Genomic DNA, 16,643 nt, shown 5'->3' with positions numbered 1-16,643 from the left:
GATAAACACATTTGTGGCAGGCAGCCTCTCGGGTCAAAGTAGCGAAACAAAACCACATTTCATAATTTTATGGAGTACTCTTTGGAGACCTTTATTACGACCAACACAATTAGCCCGACAATGTTCGCCTTTAATTAAGTAACAACCTTTCTAACAGCTAAATTGAGCTTACTAAATTCACTTTTTATATAGCAATTAGTTGCACTTCTCTACACAGCAATTAAAGGGAGATAATGTTAAAAACGACGAAAAAAACGAAAAAAAAAAAAATAAAGCTCTATGACCTACTGGGAAGGAGGAACTAGGGTTTTAAAGCCCAAGTACTAGAAAATCTAGTACTTATCAGTATCCACTCCCGTATCCAGGAAGTCGTTCACCAAACGCATCGCCTTGCGTGGAATGAAACGGCCAACCTTTTCCACGGCCACAAAACGGCGTGGAATGGCGGCTTCCTCCAATCCCTGACGTTGAGCCTCGATAATCGAACCAGCGGCCACTTCCGGGGAGATCAGCTTGAACAGATTAGGGAAGCGATAGCGGGGATTCTTGCACAGACCCGTGTCAATCATGTACGGATAGATGGTCGTCAGTTTGACCTGAAACGCAAAAAGATATAATAATATAAATATGGTTTGAATTACTATTTTACGTGGTACGGAGATCTTTGGTTAAAAAGGTCAGGTTCACATTGGAGTCATTTTCGAAAGATATTAAAAGTTATTTTTTGTTTGCTGCTGCTGCTAGTCTGGAACTAAGATGCACAAGTAAATGTTCACTAAACCTGTTCATTAAACAGGGAGTGTAAAATATCTACTCGAGCTTTAATTTACTGACAATAAACTACGATTCTCTATTATATATATATGTTATAACCTTTTAATTAGACCCCAGCTGGATTATTATGCATCACAAAATGCTCAAATTAAATGGTACTTACATTGTTCTGTGGGTTCTTCTGGCGCAGCTCCTCGGCGAGGGCAGACATGTATCCACGAACAGCAAACTTGGTACCACAATAGGGCACCAGGTTAATCAGTCCAAAGAGTCCGGCGCATGAAGATAAAGCCACAATACTGCCCTCGTTGCGTTCAATCATATCAGGCAAGAAGGATTGGATGATCTAATGAAGAAAGAGAAATTCAATTCTTATTTAAGTATGAAATACTGGAAAAAATCGAAAGTTACATACCCAGAAGTGGGAGATGACATTGATTTCGTACATGAGCCTAATCTCGTTCTCGGTGTGCTCTAATAATGGATGGCAGGGCATGATGCCGGCATTGTTGACCACCACATGGATAAATCCATGCTCTTTGCGCACCTTTTCGGCCAATTCAATAATCTCCTCGCGCTTGGTAACATTGCACACGTAACCGAAGGCCTTGCCACCGCTGCTCTTGATCTCCTTCACGGTCTGATTGTTGGTCTGCTCATTGATATCCCAGCACAGGATAGTGGCACCCAATTTGGCATACTGCAAGGCCATCTCTTTGCCCATACCATGACCAGTTCCAGTGATCAGGACCACCTTTCCGCTGACATCCTCAAGGGGAATCGGACGGAAGAGTCCCACGAAAGCTTCGATGATCGCGATCCAGAACTTGACGAGCAGCATCACGATGTCTACCACCAGTAGGAAGATATTATAGATATCATTGCCGTTGGCATTGTTGCCAGCACTGGAAAAAAAAAAACGTGGAAGATATTTCAAGTAAACCATTTATAAATTCATGGGAATAGGAGATTTACTAATTTCTTATTGTTTTTATAAAGTTATAATTTAATAATTAAATTTAACTGAGGTGATATATTTAATGGAATACGAAATGACCCTATACCGGTATACTTAACTCAAATAATTATAGCCTCGTGTATAACCAATTTAAAATTTACATAGGTTTCTTGCCCTTTTATATTGAAATTAATGCAGTTTATTATACGTCGTTATATTACATGTGCGGCGGGGATCATTAGCTGAATAGATCTATCTGTACCTATAAACACCAACAGGTTCAAAGTATTCTGACTAACAAATATTACTTCCCATTAGAACTACATATGTAGATTGGATGGGAAAAGCTTTGCTTTTGACGGATTGGATTTTTTTTTGGGGTGGCGGGGGAAATGCGAGCTTCTGTCAGTTTTATTTTTGATCTGAGCATCATAATTATAAAATGGGATCAATCCGGAACCCAACTCTTGCATGACCCACAGTCATTTGGATTTGAGTGTGCGTGTGGGCCCTATCTTACAGTCACCGACAATCGGATGACCTTTGGCATCCTCTATTGTTGGTGTTACAATTTTTTTTAGTTAGCTATACAGACAAAAATGTATCTTTAAAATGGGTGCAATAATATAGCTTTTAAGATTAAGTTCGCTGCTACATAGTTCTTATGTATGATATATTAATAGGAGATAATTTTCACTACTCTAAATATTTATCTTTAAATTTACTATGCCAAATACAAAAAATGTTATTTGTGAAGAAATGATGTCATGTAATATTATTTATACGGAAGCTAAGCCCCAAAAAGGGCCGGGTCGAGGTGGGTGGTCATGGGTATGGGGTTTGGTTTCATCTTGGGTCAGCGTTATTTTTCCCCCCCCATCTCATGTTCTGTAATTATATTGCTGGCTGCAGCTGCGTGAGATCTTGATAATGCCAAACTGTTTTCGAGCTTTTTGGTATTGTTTTGTGTATTTTGCCGTTATTTACGTTACGTATGGCGATCAGCACATGTCTATATATGTTATATTGTAGACCAGATCGTGCCATCGAATTGACCAGCCCTGACCATGGCCTCGGTACCTCTCCCTCCCGCATTCGCTCTAGCCCTCTTTCACTTTCTATCGCCCCATCGTGCTCCCGCATTTCACTTCCATAGAGACCACTCTTATCGGCGTACTTCTGGAATGCTATTTATAGTCAGTCGATCCGACCAAAATCACGCTGAACAACAGCCCACCTAGATAGTTCCAAACAAATGCACAACGAAAATTGTTTTACTTCGTTTTTCGATCATTCATAAAATGTTATCAACTTTTGCACTTGAGAAGATTCATTCAATGGATATGTAATGTAAATATTATACCCTCATACCAGATATAGAAAAAATTAAAATATTGTTTCTAATAATTGTAACTGTTAAATAGCTACTGCTTATTTCAATCCTTTCACATCTTCGTATATAAATAAGATATGTTCGGCAATTAGTATATATATATATCCCCAAGAATAAAGAATGATCCTTGGTGTTTAGCATAGTTTATGGTTCATAACTAATCACGATCATTGATCAAGGTTTAATAGGGGCAATTTGATATAGTTGAACTAAGTCGGATGAAGGTGAATAACGCTTAAGTGAGCTGATCCAGATTGCACAATGGTCAAAGGTTGGCACGATCATCATCCATATGAATGGTGATCAATTGATCTATATAATGGGCCTATCCCTCTCTCTCTTGAGCTAATTATCCATTGGATTTTATTGGATTTTCCGGAACCCATTGGACCCTGCTCCTGGGCAGTAGTTGTAGACCCCGAGATAAGGTAAGGAGTTATCACCGCTCACCTATTACCGATTTGTATATTGCACGACATGTGTATAGTTCCGTTGATAAGATACTTGACAGTGTCTGTTGTTCCCACACTCTCTTTTCTTTCTGTTCGTTTGTTACCAACAGATCTTCATTCTTGCTGATTGTTACTAACCTTTGCGCCACTTTCGTCATGTTGTTTTTAGATGTATAGTTATATCCTTTATAGGATCCTATATATATAAATAAATTTATATGTATATATATATATAAAGAAAGGAACGATCTGCGGATGATCAGAGCTGGCGGAGCAAACCGTTAGCGGCTGTTAACGAAGTCGGACTGAATATTCAGCAAAGTAAACACTACGCACCGTACCGCCATGCCGGTCTTATAAGTTATTATTTCAAATCTACTCACACACACACATTAGCAGGGGTTTTTCAGATACTATATTATATGGTACTACACTACTCGTAGATACACTCTACCGGCAGCGACGTCGACTATAACAGAGGCAGAGACAGCGGCAGCGACCGAGTCAGCAGCAGCAGAGCGTTCTATAAACACAACCACTACATATGTTCAATGGCACTGCTGCCATTTCGATTTATTCCATTACAATCCGCTTCGATCTATATGGAACGACATCCATATAGTGCAACGGTTCAACCGTTTCCCTACATGAAACAAATATTTGTTAGATAGCAGCCGCCTGTGTGTTAATCGGTGTCCGATAATAATACCCCCAGATAGTGGGTTGCACCCCAGAGCCCCAGTACCTCATAGCTCATAAAAATGTATATATGTGTCATGTATATAAATATACACACTGCTAGCCAGATTTTACGACACAGATGGTTCAGATACTGAGATACTCAGAGCTAAAAGATATAGACAGATGCCAGAGGGGGTGTCTAAGTAGATGCACGTCGTTGATATAACACAAAAGCTTCGTCTCAATATTATACAGTTTCAGTCGCAGTTCAGATCGGTTCATCGAGCAGTTTTTTTGTTTTTTTTTTTTTTTTTTTCGTTTTTCTTTATGTACTTCAGCATGACCAAAGCGAAATCGGAGATAAGGACTTCCAGGATGATCTTTGGCTTTTGGCCAACAAACAACTTGAAAAGTAAAGGAAATACCAAAACTATATATAGAGACATTTGAATAAAATGGCATATAAAAATAAAAGTTATCTTGAAACGTATGTTAACCTTTCTCCAGTTCAAATTTTTTAGTCTACAAGTCAATGTTCTAACTCCCAAATGTTAGATAATCTAAGGCCAAGCCCAAGAAGTTATACACACAGAAAAAACACTGATCAAGTTAATCAATAATTTATAGGTTATACTATTTATAAAATATTTAAGAAATTCAATACCAAAATACATATAATACTAAAATGATTTTTAACTTAACTATAAAATGCGAAATTCATAAGTTCGAGAAATTGGCATTAGGATAATGTAACTATTTTTTGTGTGTAGCAATTTATAGTTTTTTTTCAAAGTGCACTACTTGACCCCTGAGACATCTAAATTCACGATTAGATTAGAGTCCTTACTATTTGAGGAACGAGTTGCCAGCTCACCATGATCAATCACTTTCCAACCAGGGTCAATGTATTAAGTTCCACGCAAAACCAAACCTATTGCTCCCCCTTGAAAGAGTCAACCAAATAGAACCCAACCCATATCGATAAGACTTCGATTAGTCAAACAAGTTGGCAATAAATTTGCTAATTGTATAAAAGCTTATTTCATTGGAATTATAAACTAACTGAAAGATTATACTGACTTGTTACCATAAATCGAGAATTACAAGCCTGGGTTTCCATATAATTATTTATATTATACGACCAGCTGTAAATTAACAAGGGCTTCTAGTTTTCTGTTTGATTTTTCTATTGAGCTTGCATTGCAGTCTAACGTACTTATAAGCAACGGGTTTTTGTTTCAACTTTATATACAACTTTTTTGTTTGAATGTAAATATTATTGGATTATTAGTGGCTTAATATATGCCTTAATAATATAGTTTTCCAAAATAGTTTTCGCTTGAAAAACATCATCTTTACTATAATGTTTACCATACAAAATTAACTTTTTTTTCACATTCATTAATCATAAGTTTTCCTCTTGGCAACATTGTTAATTTAACATAACAGAATCTATTTTATATGCGTTTTGAATTAAGATTTAAGAATAATAAATATAAATTCTGTAGCTTACCTTTTAGGTAATCTGATTGGTAATCCCGCCAAAGGTCTGACTTTCCTGCTGATCGAACTTGGACGCCATATATTATGTTGCACGTTATTCCGGTTCCCCGTCGATCCGGTCTGCCTTCCACTAGCCAGAGATGCAATGGATCCCAGAGAGATATCGGCGACCGGGTGGGGCAAAAGGTGTAGCATATCGTAACGTCGCCCAATGAAACAAAACATTCCAAATTGTGAGTTCCGAATAGAACAAGCTTTGGGCGTTGCATGAATGCATTCAATAGATAAACAAGATTCGTGACAATTCGCAAGTCAGCGTGTGTACCATATGGCGGCTATAGGTTGTTTAGTTGTGGATGCGGCTGGCTAATCGAATAAATTAGCTCACATTACCGGACCGGTTGACTGGCTTATTGTTTCAACCGTCTGACGCTTGCATAAATATGACGCCTTGACGGCTCATCTCATCCGCGGCATCCATCTCTGGAATGATCCAAATGTGGATACGGTGCCAATTACAGGTTTCCAACAGCCAATTGCACTCTAGCCGTGGGTCGGGGTCACCTCAGTTAACTATTAGCAGCAATTATTCTTTAACCAGTCCCGAGAAATCGAACTCGCTTTAACTGTGCCTATTTATAGGGGACACCAGTTCATCTGCGATTTATGTGGGAGCTTTTAAGTTACAATAAATAGTTTCTATATTAACTCAGTATTTGTTATGTTTTACTAGACAGCTAAGTTCACTATCCAAAAAAGCTATTGAATATGTAGAATATTGTGAAATAGTTTAGTTACTCCATCATTTTAGACGAAACTTTTAAGTACCTTAATAAAATGAAAGAACATTCAAATATCTCTAACCGTGTTTTTAACTTGTATTTAATAGATGATAATTATAACAATTTCAAAGATATCAAGATGCTAAAGCAGATCACACCTGCAGCGTTGAGAAAAAAGAAACCACAGCACTGTCTGTCGGAAGGCACTGTCCAAAGGCCTCGATTAACAATGGTTCAGCTGTAACGGTGCCCATAAAATCCTCCAGGGATACCTGAAATCGAAGTAATAATCTCTTGAAACTATACAATTCAATTACACCCACCTTGCCATCCTTGTCCAGGTCAAACTTCTTGAGGACAATCTCCACAAGATCCTTGACCCCCTCGTCGGGATCTTCGTCCTGCGGCTGTTTGATCAGACAATTCCTCAGCAGCGTGAACATTTCGTCCTTTGTGATGAAACCATCGGTATTTAGATCGTAAACCCGGAAGCAAAAGGTAGCTCTTTCCGCCGGGGTGCCTCGCAGAAAAGTTGAAAGCCCAATTAGCCAACCCTCCAAACGAAGAGGCAATCCCTCATGGGCCTTGTCCCAGCTGCAAAAGATGCGCTCCATTAAGATTTCCTCGGTGACGATGTCAAAGGTACTATGCAACAGCTCACGGAACACAATGCGGTCGATACCCTGAAGAGGGGCATATAACATAAAAAATGTGATATTTCATTGAGGAACGGGCGAAACTTGTACTAATTACCTCCACGGCAGCATGTGGCTTTGCAATTGCCGCACTTGAGGAGCTAGAAGCCAGAGTCTTTGCCGCATACTGACAATTGGATACCAGTTTGCGATATATCCGGCACAAAGCATCTAATTCGTCCCTGGTTGATCGCCATTTGATAATTAAAGTTAGCTATTTATTTTAGATACGAATAGATATATATATAAACTTACTTGGTAAAGCGCGTTTTCTTTCGTAGACTGTCCAGCAGCTTTGGATTGACTTTGCCGCTCAGCTCATCCATCCTCCGTTGCCGCTGTTGCCGTTTGTTCTGCAAAGCAGCTGCGGCGGCCTTCGACTGTTGGTTGCTCGAGTTGCGCTTGCCGCTGGCAAGGAATACGGATACCGTTTTCAGTATCGTTTTGTTGGCATGTAGTGTGGATCTGGCGACGCCAGTGGTGCCTCCAGTTGTTGTGGGTGCCGCTGCACCACCACTACCAGCACCCCCCGTTGCCGCCCCACCATCCCGATTGGGTGTCGGTGTTGGTGAACGACCCTTTCCGGCGCCCGCCTTGCCTGCAACCAAAAATTGCCAGTTACATGGGTGCGTGTCTCTGTGTCTGTGTTGGGTTGCTACTTTATGTGTCAAAGTCGACACGCTCAACCCTGACTCCCTCGTCCATACATACTCCTCATCAAGTTTAGCCAGAAAAGCCCTTCAACTATGTATGTGGAATAGAGCAAACAAAAGGCCTGAAATGCAAATGCGCTCCACACAAACATACGAGCCCCATAACCCATACCCCAGTCTACATTCGTGGCCCATTGAAATGGGTAATAGCGTTCACATTCTGCCCATAAATTGTTTCAGCCGGCTATTTCGTTTCAAATGCACTGAGAGAAACCAATAGCTAATATTGAGTTTTCAAAATTTCCATCCATATAGAAATTTCATATCGTTTGGAAAACTATTCTTGTTACAGCATCAATCTTAGTTGGCTTCTTTAAAAACAGTGCTAAAATCATATTATAGACGTTTCGTTTTGTATGCCCAAAAAAGTATTTATAATATATTATAGTAGTTCTTTATGTTTCTTAGAGTGCATTCATTTACTTTTGTGTTCACTTTGATTTCAATCTGCGCTTATACTGCACTCTACAATGTTATTGTTTTGTTTTGTTTCGTTGTGTCGTGCTGCCTTTGAGAAAAAATGTTATTATCTTGTGATTACCCATATAAGTAGAGGAGCATTGGGACCTGTCTGTCTATGTCGATCCATCTGTCTGTTTATGAGCGCCTCCGCCTTAGACACTATAATTTTATTAGCATTTCCATTTGGATCCAATTGGGTTGAGGGATACGTGGTGGGTATGCTCCTGGGGCTGAGCCTGGGCCTGGGCCACGGCCCTCGAAAACCGTCTGTCTAGACCCGTTCCTATGTACGGCATACGGTTTCATGTGATTTGTTGATATCGGTTGCCCGGTTGCGACACGAACACGGGATTGGTTTGCCACCCACACTCGACCACTGATGGGGCAAATAAATCAAACATGTTTGGACCTGGCAGTCCATCAACGGAATGCACACAGTGCTCCTCCTTAAAAAAATGCAACTTCCCGTGAACGTATGTATCGTATACCCCCAATTACATATGACAAAAGACCATGACGGGCTTTGTCTTTGCCTGTTTTGACTTCTGGGCAATCGCTTAAAATGCTATTCGATGCTCTTCAGTCGCGATTGGCAAGCCAAACGAAGGGATCTATACCAGTTAGGACACGGATTTTTACGTGGAAGATAGCAGGTTAAGTAATAAGCTGTGTAATATTAATTACAAAATAGTTAAGCTTAATACGGATTGGATTAATATTAAATTACAAACTAAGAGGCTAACCAAATTTTCTTTACTACATTTATGGTCCATAAATGTCATGTCTTGGATAGCTTTTTAATTAATAACAAGAGGTAAGCTCCATAAATTCCTATTTTTAAGCCACTTTAAATTCCCCAATCAATTGAAAAACCTTATTGATTTTTAGTAATATTTCGCCATGGTTTTCTAAACATTCCAGGACGCCCAAAAGGGGGAAAACCAGGCAAGGGATATTTGTTGGCTTTCCAAGTAAACGCAATGTGACTGCCATTACATCACCGGCAGAAGTACACCTGGATAAAGAACGTATTTTATAGCCCTTGCCGAGTGCATCCGTGGAACTTCAATGTATTTGACTTTTTGGTAAAACTCCCCCTTCGACCTCAAATGAAATTTAGCCTGCAATGCCGAGGAACAACTTGATTTCCAACTATTTTGCAACTTGGTGCACTTTGTCAGAACGCTGGAAAGTATGCTATGGCAATTGTGGAAACGCCAGGAGTAATTACAGCTCAACACAGATATACACACACACACACACACACAAAACGTTGTTGGTTGTTTTTGTTGCTTTTTCTAGGTTTTTATAGATCTTTAAAGTAGATACCCATGTTTTCCTGGCTCCTGACTGTTGTTGTTGTTTTGATTGCCCGATTAACTCCACGCAGGAGCGTTAAACTGTGTCCCTCGGCCCTTGGGCCAAAACAAAGGAAAACAAAAAAGCAGAAGAAAAAATCAACAAACGTGGCTCTTTCTACCAGTTTCCAAGGCGTTGACAATCCGCAGCCATTGTCAGTTGGACTAGGTAAGGAGCAATGTGGGACCAATGGGTGTATTGGAGGGGCGGCGCCAGGTGAAAAACCAAACTATTGACAAAACAAGGCCAAAGAAATGGGCGTAAACTGTTTCTTTTCTTTCGTTTCCTTTTTTTTATTTGTTAGATTTCACTTGTTTGTAACAACATGTTTTTATATTTTTAATTCGTTTTTTTTTGCGTTTAATATTTTTAATCATTTTTGTCCCCCCTCGTCCATGGGGGTTTTCTTTCCATCTGATTTCGATTGCTTGAATTACGTTTTCAATTATTGTGTTTCCTGATAGATATCGGCATATATATGATGTGTGTGTTTTTGTATGTGTGTGTGTGTGTGTGTGTGTGTGTGTGTGTGTATGTAACTTATGTACAACTATCAGATATTAATCATTAATTCTGCTGTTAGACTTAGGCGTAAGTATTTATATAGTGTTAGTACATAGTACAGTAGATCGGTAATGTCTATATATCTGCACTTTCATTTGATTTCACTTAAGACCCCTCTAAAAATCACACCCTGTTAATCTGTCATTCAATTTGATTAACAATTTTAAATCGAGAGAGATAGGGAGGAGACAAAGAGAAAGACAAGGGGATTGAACAAATCAAGTTAATATGGTGTAAAAGCAAAATGTATTATAATATAAAAAAAAAAAAAATATCAGAGTTGATTTTGCCTTAAACACGGGTTGCATAAGTTAGACATAAGAATTATGCATTTAATTACACGATCAATTCGAATCCTATTTTAAAATATTACATAATAACCGTATAATAATATTAATTAACAAGAAAAAGAACTGCAACGTTTATTTTGTCTGTTCCACGCAATCGTATCCAAGGGCTTCCTCTAGAATTTATCTTGGTTTTCTATTCAGTTCTATTTAGTTTAGATCGTTTTTTTTTTCATTCTGTTTTTGGGCAGAGACAATGCTGCCAAGTCAGGTGATATTCTGCAGTTACAAATTTCTAAATATATAATGTGTACATATATGCTGACAATGAAAACTTCTAATAAAACACAAATTTAAAGAAAACAAACATAAAAAAATACATATAAAGCTGGGGGAGAACAAAACACATAATTTGTCGTTGATCAATTTAAGCGGTAGTTTAGGCTTTTCCTCTGGATAGGGTTATCATCGAGTGGTATTTGTGTGGGTTTTCCAAAAACTTCTGTATAATGGTGGTACTTGTGTTTACGATACGTCTACTATCAACTTTTACTCCACTGCTAAACTCTAAAGAACGGGCATTTGACGTCTGTTTAATGCCAGATCAAGGCCAAAAGCAATTTCACGTCATATATCGTATTGCATGGTGCACTTACTATAACCATTTAAATTACGTTTGCAACCATGCATTTATCTCTGTTATCTGTTGTATTTTATCTTGTTTGTATTTTGTTTCTGGTTTTGTTTCCATTTTGTTCTCCTCCGTTCCGTTTTTGTGTGGTCTATATATCGGTTATGATCGGTTATGATCGGTTATGATCGGTTACGATCCTTACTCCAATCCATTATGTTATCAGCTACTGATGGCTAAACTAAGAGTTTTTTAGATCTTGTTTTACTTTCTGCTTACATTATATATATATATATATGATTATATGAATATATATATATATATATATATATATATATGTATGTACGTGCGTGTGTGCGCAGATCATCACACGCCATCATCGAATCACTTTCTATCTTAAAATCCAATTATCATTTATCAATTATATATATAGATAGATATATATATATACATTTATATATATATATCTATTGTTGCTTTTTTTTCGTCGCCAACTGAAGGGCCCTTGTGAAATTGTGTTTGTATGTTTGCTTGGTTTTAAGAAATAGTGGGGGCGGGAAATGGGGTTTCGAAGCGTTTGTATTAGGCTGTTGTCAGTGTTAGTGGTAGCGGTAGTTCCGTAGGCTGGCGGTCCAACCGATATTATAACTCCATGTCCCTGGCCTCATCCTCACTGTAATCGGACATGCTCGACTCACTGTCGCTACTTTCCCGTTCCTGCTGCGCCGCCCGCAGCGCATCCTCGGTGGCATACCGCTGCACATAGTCGGCCACCTTGCGATGATACTCCTCCGGCTCGTGCAGGTACAATGCGGCCGCATCCCGATTGAGCGGATCAACCGGATTGGGATATGTGAGGAGCTGTGGCAAGAACGATTCGAATATGTTCGATAGATCGTACAACGCCGTCCAGGCCTGATTGATAACATCCAGGCACACAGTCCCAGATGATTCGTCAATATTCGGATGGTAGATCTTGTTCACAAAACCGATGCTCGGTGATTTGAAGGGATAGTTGTCGGGCAGGTAGACGCGCACCTTCCATACGCCACCCTCATATGGCGTCTCCGTTGGACCGAAAAACTTGACGTGGAACTCATTTAGGCCTCCCAGGATCGTCACCTCGTGCTTCGATTCAATCAGCTTGATCACATCGTTGTCCATGCGTCTCTTTCCGGCACTGGGCGAAGACATTTTGTTGGTTTTGGGATTGGAGTTGTCTGGCTTTTGATTTGACTGGTTTGGTTTGATTTGGTTTTGGAGTGGTCGTGTCCTCGTTGTCTTTCACTAAGGCTAAGGTGGTGATTTTTTTTTGTTATATTTTTGATCCTTTTAAATATATTGCTATTCTGTTACTTCCGCTTCCTGCTTTCGGTGGCCCTGCTGCTGCTCCTCCGCCTTCCTCGAACTGCTCCGCATTCGTCAACACCACTGGCACCGTCCAGATCAAAAAGTGTACTGCCTGCAAGAATAATAAATAAATAAAGGATAAGCACAAAATTTGTAAATAAGTATGATGCTTTGCTTCAGAATGAAAACACCATGTTTTTTTTTTAATGTTTTTGGTTTTTAAAAGTTTTTTTTATTACAAATGCATTATTCCGCCAAAAAATCGGACTAAGTCAAGTGGGACTGCGGCGCCAAAGCAGGCGATTTGATCTGGAGGAGGTCGAGTTACCTTCTGAGTTATCTATATGCAGTATATATATTTATATTTATGGTTATGTAGGTCACCAGCGAATCTCTTGCTTTTGCAAACACATATACAACATGCACATGCATACTTGGCCTAAATGAGGAAACTATGTCAGCAATCTGTGACGTCGTCGCCAAAATCCACCCACTCCCGCTTGTTCGCTCTCTTTCTCCTATCTGCTCTCTCGCCCACTCTCTAATACGTCATTGCCATTTGCAAAATTCGTTGTCCTTCGAAACGGATTTGCTCAGTGGATTTATGCTGCATACTTTCTGGGTACTGTTATGTTGTGCCCCCTGCCCCATCTTTCTTTCTCTTACTGTCCCCACTCACTTGCTCTTGGTGATTTCGTTTCAACTTCAATTCCATTTCCCTTCCGTAGAAGGGGGTTAGCGGCCAGTTGGTTGGTTGGGTGGCTGTTGTTTTCAAACAAGCTCAGCTGTTTAATGTTGTTGCTCGAAAGTCACTGGGAGAGCGAGAGAGAGAGAGAGAAAAAAAGAGAGGCAGCCCCACCATAATCTTGAAATCAACAAATGTACAGTGGGAGTTGAAATACTTAACTCGATAATTGAGGCAAAACCTTTAAAAATAGAATAGCTGTTCTAAATCATAATTATATAAATAAATAAAGTACAACATAAGAAAGTAAATCAAATTAAATTTTAAATTTTTTTCTTTAGAAGGTTAATTAATTATATTTTTAAGCATGGTAAATCCGTACCGATGGACATATTAATTTTTAATTTATATTTCTATTTTCTCCACTGTTCCCCATTCTATGACTCTTCCTCTCTCTCTCTTCACCACGTTCCCACTCTTTGGGATGAGCTAATTCTGCTGTTACTGCTGTTACTCTCTTGCACTTTGCATGTGTGTGTGTTGGCTCCCCCTTCTCTTGTTCTCCTCCTTTCTGGTCACCCCACATCAAAAGTCTTTCCGTTTCTGTCTTTTTGCCACGGTTTGGCTTCGTTAGTTTAACAAATTGTGAAATTCTCTTTCGATTTCGGTATGTTATTTGTGTGTGGAGGAGAATTGATGGGGCTGTTGTTGTTGTTATAGCTTTACTGTACGCAATAAGCGAAGTAATACTGCTTCTTGTCGTAGTTATTGTTGTTTCTCTTTTTATTTGCATTGCCTTTGTGTAAGACTTAGGATTGCACGTTTTCGTTTATACCTGTGAGGCATCAACATGGATGATCACTGAGCAACTAAAAAACAATAATAACAAACAACTAAAAAATTAGAGTCAGCTGCAATTTGAAGATTTTGTTGTTGTTTCTTGGAGGAAGAGAGGATTGGGGTATATTGAAATACGAATTCCTTCATTTTTAATATTAAAAAGAATTTCACTGAAAAGTTTTAATAACTTATCACACACACTTATCAAATATATATATATATATTTTTTTTTTGATTATCTTTGCAAATACTTTTGTAACTTTGTTATTTACTTGCAAATAATGTTGTGGTTTTCGATAGAGATGTTATTGATGTTGCTCGCCCTCCTTCTCCCTTAGGCACATATATCTGCATATATGTTTGAGTGTGTTTTCGTTTTCGCTCGTTTTGTTGTCTACTTCAACTAGTTACTGAAAATTAACTGGCAACAGAGTTTCGAGCCCCCAAAGCAGAAAGCAGAAAGCAGCGCACGTTGGAGCTCACGAGCATCTGAAGGCGGCAGCGACGCCAGCATAAAGCAGAGAGCGACAATCGGGAGAGCGAGCGCAAAAGAGAGTGTGGGCAAGGAAGGGGAAAATTGTGGGGCGGAGAAAAAGCATGGCGAGTGCAGTACACTGAACAATTTCCCATATCAAATTAAAAACGATAATTGCGGGTAACATTTTCAAAATTTCTAAAATTTAAAATTAATGGAAAAAGTGTGCCGTAAAAAAATATTCATTTTCGCATTTACCCATTGAATTCCCGGATTCGAAATATTTCGTTGCAATGTTTTAAAGGGAAGCACATTTTTTTGCAAATACATGTATTACGAGAACATGTCGAAAAATATTCGCCCACAATACATCTTAGCATGCAAGAGCTTTCAATATTTGTTCAGCCTAATTATTTTGTATTTATTGTTTAAAATGGTTATATTAACTCTATTCTACAAACGTTTTTTTCGGTGCAGCTTCAAAGGAAAATTATAATAACAAAGCGATGAGCAACAACAAATTATTCGAAAAGAGAGCCCCAAAGCAAAGCAAAGAAAAGCTATAATCAAGGACAGCGACAGCTGTAAAATGCAGCAAAGGCAAAGCCACAACAACATGAAACTAGGAAAAAATTAAATGAGAAATAGCAGAAGAGAATGAGAAGGGAAAGAGAGAGACTAAAAGCCGAAGTGGCGATGCCCTTCAAAATTGCACACATGTGACTCTGTGTGTGTATGGAGCCTAGCAACAAAATATACAAATTGAACATACATACATACATATGTGCATACATACATGTGTACATATGCCAAAAGGAATTGAAGGGGGAGAATTAACGAGGTCAAATGCAACGGTTTAACGAAGAGTTCAAAAGCAAAGTTAAAAATTAGGAAGACATCTTTGTGGATTTTGTTTTCGTACATATGTATATTTTCAACATCCCTAACACTCAACTACAGGTATTTTGGGTCATTGACTGCACATGTGTGTGTGTGTGGGAGAGGTAGCAAAAAGTAGCAATTGTGTTTTAAATGCATCTCATTTATTACTTTGCTTTTAAGCACACATTTAATTGACTGCGCTGATAAGAACTTTTAAAACGCAAAACAGAGGGAGAGGGAGAAACGAAAACACACAACGCAATAAGCATTGCAAAAGCAAAGTGCGTAGTTTTCGGGTAGGTGGGGGAAGGGTGACGTGCAAAAGGGATGGCAATAGCATAACAAAGAAAAGATTGCAATTAACGGGAGTTAAATATCATTATATATAGATATGTACATAAACACACACATACACTCGTAGCTTAGGGCTCTCGCCTAAAATGCAGTTAGAGGGAAATAAGCTAAATAAGAATTAGAAGTTTGATTTTGATTATTCAAATGCGAGAAAATGAACAGAAAGAGATGGGGCTTCATGAGCAAAAAGAGATGGAAAGCATTCACAGCTGTGCGGGGGTCAAACTGCCATTGTTGTTGTTGTTGTCGCATTTTCACATACACACACATACTGACAAATGTCCGTGATAAATTAAATGCAGTAATTCTACATTTTATCAAACAGATATGCATACATACACCTCTTGAATATTATGTACCTTTTCGTCTTTTTATTTTGATATATCTTGGTGTGTGTATATATTTGCAGTAGTCTCCCGTTTTGTATTGTTATTGTTGCTGGTGGATGGTGTTGTTGGCCGTGCAGCCTCCGTCGACTTTTACACTTCGATACTTCTTCACATTGCCGTTTAATCACCGTGAGCTGTGCATTTTCGTGGACACTTCTCTAATTAACTTATTAATTTTGTTTTGTTTTCCGGAAAGGGACTCGACTCCAAGTCTTCTTCGATATTAACATATCGATATGAGGGGGCGTTCTTAGACCCATCGGACCCTATCGCTAATCGATAATAGGGGCACTATTTTTCTGTACTAATCGAACTCTATCTAACGCTAGTTTGAATAAATATATATATATATATACAATATTTTTTGTATTGTACTGCATTTAGAAATTATCTTCAGTTAAAACTAGAACTCCC

The 16,643-nt window shown here is 38.7% G+C and overlaps 3 protein-coding genes across 9 annotated transcripts; all 3 read right to left on the bottom strand.

The window, feature by feature from the left end:
* Positions 1 to 62: 62 nt before the first annotated feature.
* On the bottom strand, positions 63 to 5,971 carry LOC108103452 (17-beta-hydroxysteroid dehydrogenase 13). Of its 3 annotated transcripts, none has more exons than XM_017208940.2 (4): positions 5,772 to 5,971; positions 1,190 to 1,679; positions 938 to 1,120; positions 63 to 596 (listed from the first exon to the last, which is right to left on the bottom strand). In XM_017208940.2, the coding sequence occupies exons 1-4, from the start codon at positions 5,954 to 5,956 to the stop codon at positions 333 to 335; spliced, it is 1,122 nt and encodes a 373-aa protein (XP_017064429.1). In that variant the 5' UTR covers positions 5,957 to 5,971; the 3' UTR covers positions 63 to 332. The 3 variants fall into 3 exon arrangements, with proteins under 3 accessions (XP_017064429.1, XP_017064431.1, XP_017064430.1); XM_017208942.2 differs by lacking the exon at positions 5,772 to 5,971 and adding an exon at positions 3,716 to 3,896; XM_017208941.2 differs by lacking the exon at positions 5,772 to 5,971 and adding an exon at positions 3,576 to 3,619.
* A 105-nt stretch (positions 5,972 to 6,076) lies between these two features.
* On the bottom strand, positions 6,077 to 10,513 carry LOC108103454 (EF-hand calcium-binding domain-containing protein 1). Of its 3 annotated transcripts, XM_017208944.2 has the most exons (5): positions 7,950 to 10,513; positions 7,494 to 7,836; positions 7,297 to 7,420; positions 6,867 to 7,226; positions 6,077 to 6,815 (listed from the first exon to the last, which is right to left on the bottom strand). In XM_017208944.2, exons 1-5 carry the CDS (start codon positions 8,059 to 8,061, stop codon positions 6,696 to 6,698), a joined length of 1,059 nt encoding a protein of 352 aa, XP_017064433.1. In that variant the 5' UTR covers positions 8,062 to 10,513; the 3' UTR covers positions 6,077 to 6,695. The 3 variants fall into 3 exon arrangements, with proteins under 3 accessions (XP_017064433.1, XP_017064432.1, XP_017064434.1); XM_017208943.2 differs by having other exon boundaries at positions 6,077 to 7,226; XM_017208945.2 differs by having other exon boundaries at positions 6,077 to 7,226; positions 9,743 to 10,513.
* Positions 10,514 to 10,643: 130 nt separating this feature from the next.
* LOC108103455 (ubiquitin-conjugating enzyme E2 H) lies at positions 10,644 to 16,465 on the bottom strand. 3 transcript variants are annotated; one of them, XM_017208949.2, is made up of 3 exons: positions 16,200 to 16,465; positions 12,611 to 12,716; positions 10,644 to 12,547 (listed from the first exon to the last, which is right to left on the bottom strand). In XM_017208949.2, exon 3 carries the CDS (start codon positions 12,446 to 12,448, stop codon positions 11,897 to 11,899), a length of 552 nt encoding a protein of 183 aa, XP_017064438.1. In that variant the 5' UTR covers positions 12,449 to 12,547; positions 12,611 to 12,716; positions 16,200 to 16,465; the 3' UTR covers positions 10,644 to 11,896. The 3 variants fall into 3 exon arrangements, with proteins under 3 accessions (XP_017064438.1, XP_017064436.1, XP_017064437.1); XM_017208947.2 differs by having other exon boundaries at positions 10,644 to 12,716; XM_017208948.2 differs by lacking the exon at positions 16,200 to 16,465 and adding an exon at positions 14,402 to 14,568 and having other exon boundaries at positions 10,644 to 12,716.
* Between the last annotated feature and the right edge of the window lie 178 nt (positions 16,466 to 16,643).

The sequence above is a fragment of the Drosophila eugracilis genome, unplaced genomic scaffold (genome assembly GCF_018153835.1).
Source record: "Drosophila eugracilis isolate 14026-0451.02 unplaced genomic scaffold, ASM1815383v1 contig_2163, whole genome shotgun sequence".
Taxonomy (NCBI): domain Eukaryota; kingdom Metazoa; phylum Arthropoda; class Insecta; order Diptera; family Drosophilidae; genus Drosophila; species Drosophila eugracilis.
The sequence above is the reverse complement of the archived record's forward strand: the minus strand, read 5'-3'. Positions and strand labels throughout refer to the sequence as shown.

What these genes read in the sequence shown, in the direction of transcription:
- LOC108103452 (XM_017208940.2), bottom strand. Translation starts at nt 5,956, where the DNA reads ATGCTACACCTTTTGCCCCACCCGGTCGCCGATATCTCTCTGGGATCC. An exon ending in CCAATCAGATTACCTAAAAG is followed by an intron (nt 1,680 to 5,771) that starts GTAAGCTACAGA and finishes TTTTTTTTCCAG; the next exon opens with TGCTGGCAACAATGCCAACG. An exon ending in ATGTCATCTCCCACTTCTGG is followed by an intron (nt 1,121 to 1,189) that starts GTATGTAACTTT and finishes TTTCTTCATTAG; the next exon opens with ATCATCCAATCCTTCTTGCC.
- LOC108103454 (XM_017208943.2), bottom strand. Translation starts at nt 8,061, where the DNA reads ATGGGTTATGGGGCTCGTATGTTTGTGTGGAGCGCATTTGCATTTCAG. An exon ending in CTGGCTAAACTTGATGAGGA is followed by an intron (nt 7,837 to 7,949) that starts GTATGTATGGAC and finishes TTTTGGTTGCAG; the next exon opens with GCAAGGCGGGCGCCGGAAAG. An exon ending in AGCCACATGCTGCCGTGGAG is followed by an intron (nt 7,227 to 7,296) that starts GTAATTAGTACA and finishes GCCCCTCTTCAG; the next exon opens with GGTATCGACCGCATTGTGTT.
- LOC108103455 (XM_017208947.2), bottom strand. Translation starts at nt 12,448, where the DNA reads ATGTCTTCGCCCAGTGCCGGAAAGAGACGCATGGACAACGATGTGATC.